We start from the raw sequence: 19,029 nt of genomic DNA on the forward strand, positions 1-19,029 counted from the left end.
GGTGACAGTGGGATGACAGACTGGATGACTGGTATAGAGGGGGAGGTGAATAGTGGGATGACAGACAGTATGACAGGTGGATGAGAAGGGGAGGTGACAGTGGGATGACAGGCTGGATGACAGGTGAATCAGAGGGGGAGCAAAGCAGTGAGATGCAGTGGGATGACAGACAGGATGACAGGTGGATGAGAGGGGGAGGTGAACAGTGGGATGACAGACAGGATGACAGGTAGATGAGTGGGGGAGGTGAGCAGTGGGATGACAGACAGGATGACAGGTGGAGGAGAGGGTAGGTGAACAGTGGGATGACAGACTGGATGACTGGTATAGAGGGGGAATAGGTGAATAGTGGGATGACAGACAGTATGACAGGTGGATGAGAAGGGGAGGTGACAGTGGGATGACAGACAGGATGACAGGTGGATGAGAGGGGATGTGACAGTGGGATGACAGACTGGATGACTGGTGGATGAGAGGGGAGCTGACAGTGGGATGACAGACTGGATGACTGGTGGATGAGAGGGGGAGGTGACAGTGGGATGACAGACTGGATGACAGGTGGATGAGAGGGGGAGGTGACAGTGGGATGACAGACTGGATGACAGGTGGATGAGAGGGGGAGGTGACAGTGGGATGACTGGTGGATGAGAGTTGGAGGTGAGCAGTGGGATGACAGACAGGATGACAGGTGGAGGAGAGGGTAGGTGAACAGTGGGATGACAGGCTGGATGACAGGTAGATGAGTGGGGGAGGTGAGCAGTGGGATGACAGACAGGATGACAGGTGGAGGAGAGGGTAGGTGAACAGTGGGATGACAGGCAGGATGACAGGTGGATGAGAGGGGGAGCAGAGCAGTGAGATGCAGTGGGATGACAGACTGGATGACAGGTGGATGAAAGGGGGAGGTGACAGTGGGATGACAGACTGGATGACTGGTGGATGAGAGGGGAGGTGACAGTGGGATGACAGACTGGATGACTGGTGGATGAGGGGGGTGAGGTGACAGTGGGATGACAGACAGGATGACAGGTGGATGAGAGGGGGAGGTGACAGTGGGATGACAGACTGGATGACAGGTGGATGAGAGGGGAGGTGACAGTGGGATGACAGACTGGATGAGAGGGGGAGGTGACAGTGGGATGACAGACTGGATGACTGGTGGATGAGAGGGGGAGGTGACAGTGGGATGACAGACTGGATGACTGGTGGATGAGGGGGAGGTGACAGTGGGATGACAGACAGGATGACAGGTGGATGAGAGGGGAGGTGACAGTGGGATGACAGACTGGATGACAGGTGGATGAGAGGGGAGGTGACAGTGGGATGACAGACTGGATGACTGGTGGATGAGGGGAGGTGACAGTGGGATGACAGACTGGATGACAGGTGGATGAGAGGGGGAGGTGACAGTGGAATGACAGACTGGATGACTGGTGGATGAGTGGGGGAGGTGAGCAGATAATAAGACAGTAATACACAGAGAAGTTTTTCACCGATGTGCTAACTAGAAACTACTAGGGGGTAAGAGAGGGGAGATGGTTCATTTCACAAGACAAAGTGGTATCATTTTCTGATGCAGTCAAAACCACATGTTTTGGGGGGAATGAGCTGTTGACAAGAGAAATGTGATTATTATGGATGGTTCCTGCCAGCTAGATCTGTTGAGAGAGAAGGAGAGAGGTGTGTCTCATTCACATGTCTATGTGTCATGTTTTCCTGCCCTGGATTCACAATGATCTAATGGAAACCGTGGAGATGGAGGGAATAGCTCATATTTACACTGGAGACTTAATTCAGGAGGCCATCTTTATTTAACAGAAGGCCTTATTAATGAATGAAAAATGAACAACAGGAGACTACAGACTATTTGTTGCATCATCATTCCCTGGGTTTGGTTGGATGTTCAGTCAGTGGGCGTTGCTCTCACCTCTTTGGGGACAGGGTGCAGTCGATGGCAGGCCGCTTGGTTTTGGGGATGGCGTAAAGGGGGTAACGGTCGCCATGGCGAATCATCACCTGGACAGACAGCAGCTTGTAGTCCACAGGGCTGTGTCCTGGGAGGGGAGAGAAGCACGTATATTCATCAACACCACCATCATCATCATCACCACCATCATCAACATCCCCACCACCATCATCACCACCATCATCATCACCACCACCACCACGACCATCATCAACATCACCACCATCATCACCACCACCATCACCATCAACACCACCATCATCATCACCATCATCATCACCACCATCATCATCACCATCATCACCACCATCTCATCACCACCATCATCATCATCACCATCATCACCACCACCACCACCATCACCACCATCATCACCACCATCATCACCACCAACATCATCATCATCACCACCATCATCATCACCACCACCACCACGACCATCATCAACATCACCACCATCATCACCACCACCATCACCATCAACACCACCACCATCACCATCATCATCACCACCATCATCATCACCATCATCACCACCATCATCACCATCATCCTCACCAACATCATCATCATCATCACCATCCTCACCACCATCACCACCACCATCATCATCACCACCATCATCATCATCATCACCATCCTCACCACAATCACCACCACCATCATCACCACCACCATCATCACCACCATCATCACCACCATCACCACCATCACCACCACCACCACCATCATCACCATCATCGTCGTCATCACCATCATCACCATCATCACCACCACCATCATCACCACCATCAACATCACCATCACCACCATCATCACCATCATCGTCGTCATCACCATCATCACCACCATCAACATCACCATCATCACCAACATCACCACCACCACCATCACCATCATCGTCATCACCATCATCACCATCATCACCACCACCATCATCACCACCATCAACATCACCATCACCACCATCACCATCATCACCATCATCACCATCATCGTCGTCATCACCATCATCACCACCACCATCATCACTACCATCACCACCATCAACATCACCATCACCACCATCATCACCATCATCGTCGTCATCACCATCATCACCATCACCACCATCAACATCATCACCACCATCATCATCATCACCACCACCACCACCACCACCATCATCACCATCATCGTCGTCATCACCATCATCATCACCATCATAGAAGAAGTAGTGCTTGTAGCTGTGGCTGTAAGCCTCATTTTGGTAGTGATAGTTATGATTTATAAAAAAATACATTCTTGGCTTTTTCTTGGTGTATTACACCAACACAATATCAGAGGACAGCTTTACAGATAACCTTGAAGTATGTGAAACAAGTGACTCCAATCCTTATTGATAAATCTGAAGTGTTGCCGTCATGAGTCTGTGAGAGAGTGCATGGTTTGAAGTTAGTAGTTGTCTATTGACTGACAGAGACAAACCATTCCAGCAGTCAGATGTTCTTCCATACCACAGTGGCCATGAATCATCTGACCTGTCATGACCCTTTATCCTCTTTATCCTTTAACCATGACCCTTTATCCGCTCTAATCCTCTAACCATGACCCTTTATCCTCTCTATCCTCTAACCATGACCCTTTATCCTCTAACCATGACCCTTTATACTCTCTATCCTCTAACCATGACCCTTTATCCTCTATATCCTCTAACCATGACCCTTTATCCTCTCTATCCTTTAACCATGACCCTTTATAATCTCTATCCTCTAACCATGACACTTTATCCTCTCTATCCTCTAACCATGACCCTTTATACTCTCTATCCTCTAACCATGACCCTTTATCCTCTAACCATGACCCTTTATACTCTCTATCCTCTAACCATGACCCTTTATCCTTTATCCTCTAACCATGACCCTTTATCCTCTATCCTCTAACCATGACCCTTTATCCTCTCTATCCTCTAACCATGACACTTTATCCTCTCTATCCTAACCATGACCCTTTATCTCTCTATCCTCTAACCATGACCCTTTATCCTCTCTATCCTATCCTAACCATGACCCTTTATCCTCTCTATCCTCTAACCATGACACCTTTATATCCTCTAACCATGACCCTTTATACTCTCTATCCTCTAACCATGACCCTTTATCCTCTAACTACCCTTTATCCCTAAACCATGACCCTTTATCCTCTCTATCCTCTAACCATGACCCTTTATCCTCTCTATCCTCTAACCATGACCCTTTATCCTCTCTATCCTCTAACCATGACCCTTTATCCTCTCTATCCTCTAACCATGACCCTTTATAATCTCTATCCTCTAACCATGACCCTTTATCCTCTAACCTGACCCTCCTCTAACCATGACCCTTTATCCTCTCTATCCTCTAACCATGACCCTTTATCCTCTATCCTCTAACCATGACCCTTTATCCTCTCTATCCTCTAACCATGACCCTTTATTTATCCTCTAACCATGACCCTTTATCCTCTATCCTCTAACCATGACCCTTTATCCTCTCTATCCTCTAACCATGACCCTTTATCCTCTCTATCCTCTAACCATGACCCTTTATCCCTTTGACCCTTTATCTCTCTATCCTCTAACCATGACCCTTTATCCTCTAACCATGACCTTTATACTCTTCTATCCTCTAACCATGACCTTTATATCTCCTAACCATGACCCTTTATCCTCTATCCTCTAACCATCCTCTAACCATGACCCTTTATACTCTCTATCCTCTAACCATGACCCTTTATCCTCTCTATCCTCTAACCATGACCCTTTATCCTCTATCCTCTAACCATGACCCTTTATACTCTCTATCCTCTAACCATGACCCTTTATACTCCCTCTAACCATGACACTTTATCCTCCTAACCATGACCCTTTATCCTCTCTATCCTCTAACCATGACCCTTTTATCCTCTCTATCCTCTAACCATGACCCTTTATCCTCTCTATCCTCTAACCATGACCCTTTATCCTCTCTATCCTCTAACCATGACCCTTTATCCTCTCTATCCTCTAACCATGACCCTTTATCCTCTATCCTCTAACCATGACACTTTATCCTCTCTATCCTCTAACCATGACTTTATAATCCTCTATATCCTATGACCCTCTCTATCCTTTATGACCCTTTATAATCTCTATCCTCTAACCATGACCCTTTATCCTCTCTATCCTCTAACCATGACCCTTTATCCTCTCTATCCTCTAACCATGACACTTTATCCTCTCTATCCTCTAACCATGACCCTTTATCCTCTATCCTCTAACCATGACCCTTTATCCTCTCTATCCTCTAACCATGACCCTTATCCTCTAACCATGAACCTTTCCTCTATGACTTTATCCTCTATCCTCTAACCATGACCCTTTATACTCTCTATCCTCTAACCATGACCCTTTATACTCTCTATCCTCTAACCATGACCTTTATCCTCTCTATCCTCTAACCATGACCCTTTATCCTCTCTATCCTCTAACCATGACCCTTTATACTCTCTATCCTCTAACCATGACCCTTTATACTTTATCCTCTAACCATGACCCTTTATACTCTCTATCCTCTAACCATGACCCTTTATACTCTCTATCCTCTAACCATGACCCTTTATCCTCTCTATCCTCTAACCATGACCCTTTATACCTCTCTATCCTCTAACCATGACCTTTATCCTCTAACCATGATCCTCCTAACCATGACCCTTTATATACTCTCTATCCTCTAACCATGACCCTTTATCCTCTCTATCCTCTAACCATGACCCTTTATCCTCTCTATCCTCTAACCATGACCCTTTATCCTCTCTATCCTCTAACCATGACCCTTTATACTCTCTATCCTCTAACCATGACCTTTATCCTTTATCCTCTAACCATGACCCTTTATACTTATCCTCTAACCATGACACTTTATCCTCTAACCATGACCCTTTATACTCTCTATCCTCTAACCATGACACTTTCCTCCCTCTATCCTCTAACCATGACCCTTTATACTCTCTATCCTCTAACCATGACCCTTTATCCTCTCTATCCTCTAACCATGACCCTTTATACTCTCTATCCTCTAACCATGACCCTTTATACTCTCTATCCTCTAACCATGACCCTTTATCCTCTCTATCCTCTAACCATGACCCTTTATCCTCTCTATCCTCTAACCATGACCCTTTATACCTCTATCCTCTAACCATGACCCTTTATCCTCTAACTGACCCTTTATACTCTCTATCCTCTAACCATGACCCTTTATCCTCTCTATCCTCTAACCATGACCCTTTATCCTCTAACCATGACCCTTTATACTCTCTATCCTCTAACCATGACATCTCCTCTAACCATGACCCTTTATACCTCTATCCTCTAACCATGACCTTTATCCTCTAACCATGACCCTTTATACTCTCTATCCTCTAACCATGACACTTTATCCTCTAACCATGACCCTTTATACTCTCTATCCTCTAACCATGACCCTTTATCCTCTCTATCCTCTAACCATGACCCTTTATACTCTCTATCCTCTAACCATGACCCTTTATACTCTCTATCCTCTAACCATGACCTTTATCATCTAACCATGACCCTTTATACTCTCTATCCTCTAACCATGACACTTTATCCTCTAACCATGACCCTTTATCCCTCTAACCATGACCCTTTATCCTCTCTATCCTCTAACCATGACCCTTTATCCTCTCTATCCTCTAACCATGACCCTTTATCCTCTCTATCCTCTAACCATGACACTTTATCCTCTCTATCCTCTAACCATGACCCTTTATCCTCTCTATCCTCTAACCATGACCTTTATCCTATCCTCATGACCCTTTATCCTCTATCCTCTAACCATGACACTTTATCCTCTCTTCCTCTAACCATGACCTTTATACTCTCTATCCTCTATGATCCTCTAACCATGACCCTTTATCCTCTCTATCCTCTAACCATGACCCTTTATCCTCTATCCTCTAACCATGACCCTTTATACTCTCTATCCTCTAACCATGACACTTTATCCTCTCTATCCTCTAACCATGACCCTTTATCCTCTCTATCCTCTAACCATGACCCTTTATACTCTCTATCCTCTAACCATGACCCTTTATCCTCTCTATCCTCTAACCATGACCCTTTATCCTCCTCTAACCATGACCCTTTATACTCTCTATCCTCTAACCATGACCCTTTATACTCTCTATCCTCTAACCATGACCCTTTATCCTCTCTATCCTCTAACCATGACCCTTTATCCTCTCTATCCTCTAACCATGACCCTTTATACTCTCTATCCTCTAACCATGACACCTCCTAACCATGACCCTTTATCCTCTATCCTCTAACCATGACACTTTATCCTCTCTATCCTCTAACCATGACCCTTTATCCTCTCTATCCTCTAACCATGACCCTTTATCCTCTATCCTCTAACCATGACCTTTATCCTCTAACCATGACCCTTTATACTCTCTATCCTCTAACCATGACACTTTATCCTCTAACCATGACCCTTTATACTCTCTATCCTCTAACCATGACCCTTTATCCTCTCTATCCTCTAACCATGACCCTTTATCCTCTCTATCCTCTAACCATGACCCTTTATACTCTCTATCCTCTAACCATGACCCTTTATCCTCTCTATCCTCTAACCATGACCCTTTATCCTCTAAACCATGACCCTTTATACTCTCTATCCTCTAACCATGACCCTTTATATCTCTATCCTCTAACCATGACCCTTTATCCTCTCTATCCTCTAACCATGACCCTTTATACTCTCTATCCTCTAACCATGACCCTTTATCCTCTATGACCCTTTATACTCTATCCTCTAACCATGACCCTTTATCTCTCTATCCTCTAACCATGACCCTTTATCCTCTAACCATGACCCTTTATCCTCTAAACCATGACACTTTATCCTCTCTATCCTCTAACCATGACCTTTATACTCTATCCTCTAACCATGACATCTTTATCCTCTAACCATGACCCTTTATACTCTATCCTCTAACCATGACACTTTATCCTCTAACCATGACCCTTTATACTCTATCCTCTAACCATGACCCTTTATCCTCTCTATCCTCTAACCATGACCCTTTATCCTCTCTATCCTCTAACCATGACCCTTTATCCTCTCTATCCTCTAACCATGACCCTTTATCCTCTCTATCCTCTAACCATGACCCTTATACTCTCTATCCTCTAACCATGACCCTTTATCCTCTCTATCCTCTAACCATGACACTTTATCCTCTATCCTCTAATGACCTCTACCCTGACCCTTTATCCTCTCTATCCTCTAACCATGACCCTTATCCTCTATCCTCTAACCATGACCCTTTATACTTCTATCCTCTAACCATGACCCTTTATCCTCTCTATCCTCTAACCATGACCCTTTATCTCTCTATCCTCTAACCATGACCCTTTATCCTCTCTATCCTCTAACCATGACCCTTTATACTCTCTATCCTATCCTCTAACCATGACCCTTTATACTCTCTATCCTCTAACCATGACCCTTTATCCTCTCTATCCTCTAACCATGACCCTTTATACTCTCTATCCTCTAACCATGACCCTTTATCCTATCCTCTAACCATGACCCTTTATACTCTCTATCCTCTAACCATGACCCTTTATCTTTATCCTCTAACCATGACCTTTATACTCTCTATCCTCTAACCATGACCCTTTATCCTCTCTATCCTCTAACCATGACCCTTTATCCTCTCTATCCTCTAACCATGACCCTTTATACTCTCTATCCTCTAACCATGACCCTTTATCCTCTATCCTCTAACCATGACCCTTTATACTTCTATCCTCTAACCATGACACTTTATCCTCTATCCTCTAACCATGACCCTTTATACTCTCTATCCTCTAACCATGACCCTTTATACTCCTCTAACCATGACCCTTTATCCTCTATCCTCTAACCATGACCCTTTATACTCTCTATCCTCTAACCATGACCCTTTATCCTCTCTATCCTCTAACCATGACCCTTTATACTCTCTATCCTCTAACCATGACCCTTTATACTCTCTATCCTCTAACCATGACCCTTTATAATCCTCTAACCATGACCCTTTATCCTCTCTATCCTCTAACCATGACCCTTTATACTCTCTATCCTCTAACCATGACCCTTTATCCTCTAACCATGACCCTTTATCCTCTAACCATGACCCTTTATCCTCTAACCATGACACTTTATACTCTCTATCCTCTAACCATGACCCTTTATACTCTCTATCCTCTAACCATGACACTTTATCCTCTAACCATGACCCTTTATACTTCTATCCTCTAACCATGACACTTTATCCTCTAACCATGACCCTTTATACTCTCTATCCTCTAACCATGACACTTTATCCTCTAACCATGACCCTTTATACTCTCTATCCTCTAACCATGACACTTTATCCTCTAACCATGACCCTTTATACTCTCTATCCTCTAACCATGACCCTTTATCCTCTCTATCCTCTAACCATGACCCTTTATACTCTCTATCCTCTAACCATGACCCTTTATACTCTCTATCCTCTAACCATGACACTTTATCATCTAACCATGACCCTTTATACTCTCTATCCTCTAACCATGACACTTTATCCTCTAACCCTGACCCTTTATACTCTCTATCCTCTAACCATGACCCTTTATACTCTCTATCCTCTAACCATGACACTTTATCCTCTCTATCCTCTAACCATGACACTTTATCCTCTCTATCCTCTAACCATGACACTTTATCCTCTCTATCCTCTAACCATGACACTTTATCCTCTCTATCCTCTAACCATGACCCTTTATACTCTCTATCCTCTAACCATGACACTTCATCCTCTCTTTCCTCGAACCATGACACTTTATACTCTCTAACCTCTATATCCTCTAACCTATGACACTTTATCCTCTCTATCCTCTAAACATGACCCTTTATCCTCTATCCTCTAACCATGACCCTTTATACTCTCTATCCTCTAACCATGACACTTTATCCTCTCTATCCTCTAACCATGACACTTTATCCTCTCTATCCTCTAACCATGACCCTTTATACTCTCTATCCTCAAACCATGACCCTTTATCCTCTCTATCCTCTAACCATGACACTTTATCCTCTAACCATGAACCTTTATACTCTATCCTCTAACCATGACCCTTTATACTCTCTATCCTCTAACCATGACCCTTTATACTCTCTATCCTCTAACCATGACCCTTTATCCTCTCTATCCTCTAACCATGACCCTTTATCCTCTCTATCCTCTAACCATGACCCTTTATACTCTCTATCCTCTAACCATGACACTTTATCCTCTAACCATGACCCTTTATACTCTCTATCCTCTAACCATGACACTTTATACCTCTATCCTCTAACCATGACCCTTTATCCCTCTATCCTCTAACCATGACCCTTTATACTCTCTATCCTCTAACCATGACACTTTATCCTCTAACCATGACCCTTTATACTCTCTATCCTCTAACCATGACACTTTATCCTCTAACCATGACCCTTTATACTCTCTATCCTCTAACCATGACACTTTATCCTCTAACCATGACCCTTTATACTCTCTATCCTCTAACCATGACCCTTTATCCTCTCTATCCTCTAACCATGACCCTTTATACTCTCTATCCTCTAACCATGACCCTTTATACTCTCTATCCTCTAACCATGACACTTTATCCTCTAACCATGACCCTTTATACTCTCTATCCTCTAACCATGACACTTTATCCTCTAACCATGACCCTTTATACTCTCTATCCTCTAACCATGACACTTTATCCTCTAACCATGACCCTTTATACTCTCTATCCTCTAACCATGACCCTTTATCCTCTCCTCTAACCATGACCCTTTATCCCTCTAACCATGACCCTTTATCCTCTCTATCCTCTAACCATGACCCTTTATACTCTCTATCCTCTAACCATGACCCTTTATCCTCTCTATCCTCTAACCATGACCTTTATCTTAACCATGACCTTTATACTCTCTATCCTCTAACCATGACCCTTTATCTTCTATCCTCTAACCATGACCCTTTATACTCTCTATCCTCTAACCATGACCCTTTATCCTCTCTATCCTCTAACCATGACCCTTTATCCTCTCTATCCTCTAACCATGACCCTTTATACTCTCTATCCTCTAACCATGACACTTTATCCTCTAACCATGACCCTTTATACTCTCTATCCTCTAACCATGACACTTTATACTCTCTATCCTCTAACCATGACCCTTTATCCTCTCTATCCTCTAACCATGACCCTTTATACTCTCTATCCTCTAACCATGACACTTTATCCTCTAACCATGACCCTTTATACTCTCTATCCTCTAACCATGACATACTTTATCCTCTAACCATGACCCTTTATACTCTCTATCCTCTAACCATGACACTTTATCCTCTAACTATGACCCTTTATACTCTCTATCCTCTAACCATGACCCTTTATCCTCTCTATCCTCTAACCATGACCCTTTATCCTCTATCCTCTAACCATGACCCTTTATACTCTCTATCCTCTAACCATGACCTTTATCCTCTATCCTCTAACCATGACCCTTTATACTTTATCCTCTAACCATGACCCTTATATCCTCTAACCATGACCCTTTATACTCTCTATCCTCTAACCATGACATCTTTATCCTCTAACCATGACCCTTTATACTCTCTATCCTCTAACCATGACACTTTATCCTCTAACCATGACCCTTTATAATCTCTATCCTCTAACCATGACCCTTTATCCTCTATATCCTCTAACCATGACCCTTTATCCTCTCTATCCTTTAACCATGACCCTTTATAATCTCTATCCTCTAACCATGACACTTTATCCTCTCTATCCTCTAACCATGACCCTTTATACTCTCTATCCTCTAACCATGACCCTTTATCCTCTAACCATGACCCTTTATACTCTCTATCCTCTAACCATGACCCTTTATCCTCTCTATCCTCTAACCATGACCCTTTATCCTCTCTATCCTCTAACCATGACCCTTTATCCTCTCTATCCTGTAACCATGACCCTTTATACTCTCTATCCTCTAACCATGACCCTTTATCCTCTCTATCCTCTAACCATGACCCTTTATACTCTCTATCCTCTAACCATGACCCTTTATACTTCTATCCTCTAACCATGACCCTTTATCTCTCTATCCTCTAACCATGACCCTTTATCCTCTCTATCCTCTAACCATGACCCTTTATACTCTCTATCCTCTAACCATGACACTTTATCCTCTAACCATGACCCTTTATACTCTCTATCCTCTAACCATGACACTTTATCCTCTCTATCCTCTAACCATGACCCTTTATACTCTCTATCCTCTAACCATGACCCTTTATCCTCTAACCATGACCCTTTATACTCTCTATCCTCTAACCATGACACTTTATCCTCTAACCATGACCCTTTATACTCTCTATCCTCTAACCATGACACTTTATCCTCTCTATCCTCTAACCATGACCCTTTATACTCTCTATCCTCTAACCATGACACTTTATCCTCTAACCATGACCCTTTATACTCTCTATCCTCTAACCATGACCCTTTATCCTCTCTATCCTCTAACCATGACCCTTTATACTCTCTATCCTCTAACCATGACCCTTTATACCTCTATCCTCTAACCATGACACTTTATCATCTAACCATGACCCTTTATACTCTCTATCCTCTAACCATGACACTTTATCCTCTAACCATGACCCTTTATACTCTCTATCCTCTAACCATGACCCTTTATAATCTATATCCTCTAACCATGACACTTTATCCTCTCTATCCTCTAACCATGACACTTTATCCTCTCTATCCTCTAACCATGACACTTTATCCTCTCTATCCTCTAACCATGACCTTTATCCTCTCTATCCTCTAACCATGACCCTTTATACTCTCTATCCTCTAACCATGACCCTTTATCCTCTCTATCCTCTAACCATGACCCTTTATCCTCTCTATCCTTTAACCATGACCCTTTATCCTCTCTATCCTCTAACCATGACCCTTTATCCTCTCTATCCTCTAACCATGACCCTTTATCCTCTATCCTCTAACCATGACCCTTTATACTCTATCCTCTAACCATGACCCTTTATCCTCTAACCATGACCCTTTATACCTCTATCCTCTAACCATGACCCTTTATCCTCTCTATCCTCTAACCATGACCCTTTATACTCTCTATCCTCTAACCATGACCCTTTATCCTCTCTATCCTCTAACCATGACCCTTTATACTTCTATCCTCTAACCATGACACTTTATCCTCTAACCATGACCCTTTATCCTCTATCCTCTAACCATGACCCTTTATACTCTCTATCCTCTAACCATGACCCTTTATCCTCTCTATCCTCTAACCATGACCCTTTATACTCTCTATCCTCTAACCATGACACTTTATCCTCTAACCATGACCCTTTATACTCTCTATCCTCTAACCATGACACTTTATCCTCTAACCATGACCCTTTATACTCTCTATCCTCTAACCATGACCCTTTATCCTCTAACCTCTGACCCTTTATACTCTCTATCCTCTAACCATGACCCTTTATCCTCTCTATCCTCTAACCATGACCCTTTATACTCTCTATCCTCTAACCATGACCCTTTATACTCTCTATCCTCTAACCATGACACTTTATCCTCTAACCATGACCCTTTATACTCTCTATCCTCTAACCATGACACTTTATCCTCTAACCATGACCCTTTATACTCTCTATCCTCTAACCATGACACTTTATCCTCTAACCATGACCCTTTATACTCTATCCTCTAACCATGACCCTTTATCCTCTATCCTCTAACCATGACCCTTTATACTCTCTATCCTCTAACCATGACCCTTATATCCTCTCTATCCTCTAACCATGACCCTTTATACTCTCTATCCTCTAACCATGACCCTTTATACTCTCTATCCTCTAACCATGACCCTTTATACTCTCTATCCTCTAACCATGACCCTTTATCCTCTCTATCCTCTAACCATGACCCTTTATACTCTCTATCCTCTAACCATGACACTTTATCCTCTAACCATGACCCTTTATACTCTCTATCCTCTAACCATGACCCTTTATACTCTCTATCCTCTAACCATGACCCTTTATCCTTTATCCTCTAACCATGACCCTTTATACTCTCTATCCTCTAACCATGACATACTTTATCCTCTAACCATGACCCTTTATACTCTCTATCCTCTAACCATGACCCTTTATACTCTCTATCCTCTAACCATGACCCTTTATCCTCTATCCTCTAACCATGACCCTTTATACTCTCTATCCTCTAACCATGACCTTTATCCTCTAACCATGACCCTTTATACTCTCCTCTAACCATGACACTTTATCCTCTAACCATGACCCTTTATACTCTCTATCCTCTAACCATGACACTTTATCCTCTAACCATGACCCTTTATACTCTCTATCCTCTAACCATGACCCTTTATCCTCTCTATCCTCTAACCATGACCCTTTATACTCTCTATCCTCTAACCATGACCCTTTATACTTTATCCTCTAACCATGACCCTTTATCCTCTCTATCCTCTAACCATGACCCTTTATACTCTCTATCCTCTAACCATGACCCTTTATACTCTCTATCCTCTAACCATGACCATGACCCTTTATACTCTCTATCCTCTAACCATGACACTTTATCCTCTAACCATGACCCTTTATACTCTCTATCCTCTAACCATGACCCTTTATCCTCTCTATCCTCTAACCATGACCTTTATCCTCTCTATCCTCTAACCATGACCCTTTATACTCTCTATCCTCTAACCATGACCCTTTATCCTCTCTATCCTCTAACCATGACCCTTTATACTCTATCCTCTAACCATGACCTTTATCCTCTCCTCTAACCATGACCCTTTATACTTCTATCCTCTAACCATGACCCTTTATAATCTATCCTCTAACCATGACACTTTATCCTCTCTATCCTCTAACCATGACACTTTATCCTCTCTATCCTCTAACCATGACACTTTATCCTCTCTATCCTCTAACCATGACCCTTTATCCTCTCTATCCTCTAACCATGACCCTTTATCCTCTCTATCCTTTAACCATGACCCTTTATACTCTCTATCCTCTAACCATGACCCTTTATCCTCTATATCCTCTAACCATGACCCTTTATCCTCTCTATCCTTTAACCATGACCCTTTATCCTCTCTATCCTCTAACCATGACCCTTTATACTCTATCCTCTAACCATGACACTTTATCCTCTCTATCCTCTAACCATGACACTTTATCCTCTAACCATGACCCTTTATACTCTCTATCCTCTAACCATGACCCTTTATACTCTCTATCCTCTAACCATGACCCTTTATCCTCTAACCATGACCCTTTATCCTCTCTATCCTCTAACCATGACCCTTTATCCTCTCTATCCTCTAACCATGACTCTTTATACTCTCTATCCTCTAACCATGACACTTTATCCTCTAACCATGACCCTTTATACTCTCTATCCTCTAACCATGACCCTTTATACTCTCTATCCTCTAACCATGACCCTTTATCCTCTCTATCCTCTAACCATGACCCTTTATACTCTCTATCCTCTAACCATGACACTTTATCCTCTAACCATGACCCTTTATACTCTCTATCCTCTAACCATGACACTTTATCCTCTAACCATGACCCTTTATACTCTCTATCCTCTAACCATGACACTTTATCCTCTAACCATGACCCTTTATACTCTCTATCCTCTAACCATGACCCTTTATCCTCTCTATCCTCTAACCATGACCCTTTATACTCTCTATCCTCTAACCATGACCCTTTATACTCTCTATCCTCTAACCATGACCTTTATCCTCTAACCATGACCCTTTATACTCTCTATCCTCTAACCATGACACTTTATCCTCTAACCATGACCCTTTATACTCTCTATCCTCTAACCATGACACTTTATCCTCCTAACCATGACCCTTTATACTCTCTATCCTCTAACCATGACCCTTTATGCTCTCCATCCTCTAACCATGACCCTTTATCCTCTATCCTCTAACCATGACCCTTTATCCTCTCTATCCTCTAACCATGACCCTTTATACTCTCTATCCTCTAACCATGACCCTTTATACTCTCTATCCTCTAACCATGACCCTTTATACTCTCTATCCTCTAACCATGACCCTTTATCCTCTCTATCCTCTAACCATGACCCTTTATACTCTCTATCCTCTAACCATGACCCTTTATCCTTTATCCTCTAACCATGACCCTTTATACTCTCTATCCTCTAACCATGACACTTTATACCTCTCCTCTAACCATGACCCTCTAACCATGACCCTTTATACTCTCTATCCTCTAACCATGACACTTTATCCTCTAACCATGACCCTTTATACTCTCTATCCTCTAACCATGACCCTTTATCCTCTATCCTCTAACCATGACCCTTTATCCTCTCTATCCTCTAACCATGACCCTTTATACTCTCTATCCTCTAACCATGACACTTTATCCTCTAACCATGACCTCTTTATGACTCTTTATCCTCTAACCATGACACTTTATCCTCTAACCATGACCCTTTATACTCTCTATCCTCTAACCATGACACTTTATCCTCTAACCATGACCCTTTATACTCTCTATCCTCTAACCATGACCCTTTATACTTATCCTCTAACCATGACCCTTTATCCTCTCTATCCTCTAACCATGACCCTTTATACTCTATCCTCTAACCATGACCCTTTATACTCTCTATCCTCTAACCATGACCTTTATCCTCTCTATCCTCTAACCATGACCCTTTATACTCTCTATCCTCTAACCATGACCCTTTATACTCTCTATCCTCTAACCATGACACTTTATCCTCTAACCATGACCCTTTATACTCTCTATCCTCTAACCATGACACTTTATCCTCTAACCCATGACCCTTTATACTCTCTATCCTCTAACCATGACCCTTTATCCTCTCTATCCTCTAACCATGACCCTTTATCCTCTCTATCCTCTAACCATGACCCTTTATACTCTCTATCCTCTAACCATGACCCTTTATCCTCTTATCCTCTAACCATGACCCTTTATACTCTCTATCCTCTAACCATGACACTTTATCCTCTAACCATGACCCTTTATCCTCTCTATCCTCTAACCATGACCCTTTATACTCTCTATCCTCTAACCATGACCCTTTATACTCTCTATCCTCTAACCATGACCCTTTATCCTCTCTATCCTCTAACCATGACCCTTTATACTCTCTATCCTCTAACCATGACCCTTTATCCTCTCTATCCTCTAACCATGACCCTTTATACTCTCTATCCTCTAACCATGACCCTTTATACTCTCTATCCTCTAACCATGACCCTTTATACTCTCTATCCTCTAACCATGACCCTTTATCCTCTCTATCCTCTAACCATGACCCTTTATACTCTCTATCCTCTAACCATGACACTTTATCCTCTAACCATGACCCTTTATACTCTCTATCCTCTAACCATGACACTTTATACTCTCTATCCTCTAACCATGACCCTTTATACTCTCTATCCTCTAACCATGACACTTTATCCTCTAACCATGACCCTTTATACTCTCTATCCTCTAACCATGACACTTTATCCTCTAACCATGACCCTTTATACTCTCTATCCTCTAACCATGACACTTTATCCTCTAACCATGACCCTTTATACTCTCTATCCTCTAACCATGACACTTTATCCTCTAACCATGACCCTTTATACTCTCTATCCTCTAACCATGACCCTTTATCCTTCTATCCTCTAACCATGACCCTTTATACTCTCTATCCTCTAACCATGACCCTTTATCCTCTCTATCCTCTAACCATGACCCTTTATACTCTCTATCCTCTAACCATGACCCTTTATACTCTCTATCCTCTAACCATGACCCTTTATACTCTCTATCCTCTAACCATGACCCTTTATCCTATCCTCTAACCATGACCCTTTATACTCTCTATCCTCTAACCATGACACTTTATCCTCTCTAACCATGACCCTCCTATCCTCTAACCATGACCCTTTATACTCTCTATCCTCTAACCATGACACTTTATCCTCTAACCATGACCCTTTATACTCTCTATCCTCTAACCATGACACTTTATCCTCTAACCATGACCCTTTATACTCTCTATCCTCTAACCATGACACTTTATCCTCTCTATCCTCTAACCATGACCCTTTATCCTCTCTATCCTCTAACCATGACCCTTTATACTCTCTATCCTCTAACCATGACACTTTATCCTCTAACCTCTAACCATGACCTTTATCCTCTAACCATGACACTCCTCTAACCATGACCCTTTATACTCTCTATCCTCTAACCATGACACTTTATCCTCTAACCATGACCCTTTATACTCTCTATCCTCTAACCATGACCCTTTATCCTCTCTATCCTCTAACCATGACCCTTTATCCTCTCTATCCTCTAACCATGACCCTTTATACTCTCTATCCTCTAACCATGACCCTTATCCTCTCTATCCTCTAACCATGACCCTTTATACTCTATCCTCTAACCATGACCCTTTATACTCTCTATCCTCTAACCATGACCTTTATCTCTAACCATGACCCTTTATACTCTCTATCCTCTAACCATGACCTTTATCCTCTAACCATGACCCTTTATACTCTCTATCCTCTAACCATGACCCTTTATCCTCTCTATCCTCTAACCATGACCCTTTATCCTCTATCCTCTAACCATGACCCTTTATACTCTCTATCCTCTAACCATGACATCTTTATCCTCTAACCATGACCCTTTATACTCTCTATCCTCTAACCATGACCCTTTATACTCTCTATCCTCTAACCATGACCCTTTATACTCTCTATCCTCTAACCATGACCCTTTATCCTCTCTATCCTCTAACCATGACCCTTTATACTCTCTATCTCTAACCATGACCT

At 42.5% G+C, this 19,029-nt stretch overlaps 1 protein-coding gene across 4 annotated transcripts in view; it reads right to left on the reverse strand.

The window, feature by feature from the left end:
- Positions 1–19,029, reverse strand: part of LOC112241753 (2-phosphoxylose phosphatase 1) — an 80,120-nt gene that overhangs the window by 7,584 nt on the left and 53,507 nt on the right. For all 4 annotated transcript variants that reach the window (XM_042297580.1, XM_042297579.1, XM_042297583.1 and 1 more), the window contains one exon: positions 1,928–2,054. In XM_042297580.1, coding sequence (XP_042153514.1) covers positions 1,928–2,054 — 127 coding nt within the window. The remainder of the gene's footprint in view (positions 1–1,927; positions 2,055–19,029) is intronic.

This window comes from Oncorhynchus tshawytscha, linkage group LG14 (assembly GCF_018296145.1).
Source record: "Oncorhynchus tshawytscha isolate Ot180627B linkage group LG14, Otsh_v2.0, whole genome shotgun sequence".
NCBI classification, from domain to species: Eukaryota; Metazoa; Chordata; class Actinopteri; order Salmoniformes; family Salmonidae; genus Oncorhynchus; species Oncorhynchus tshawytscha.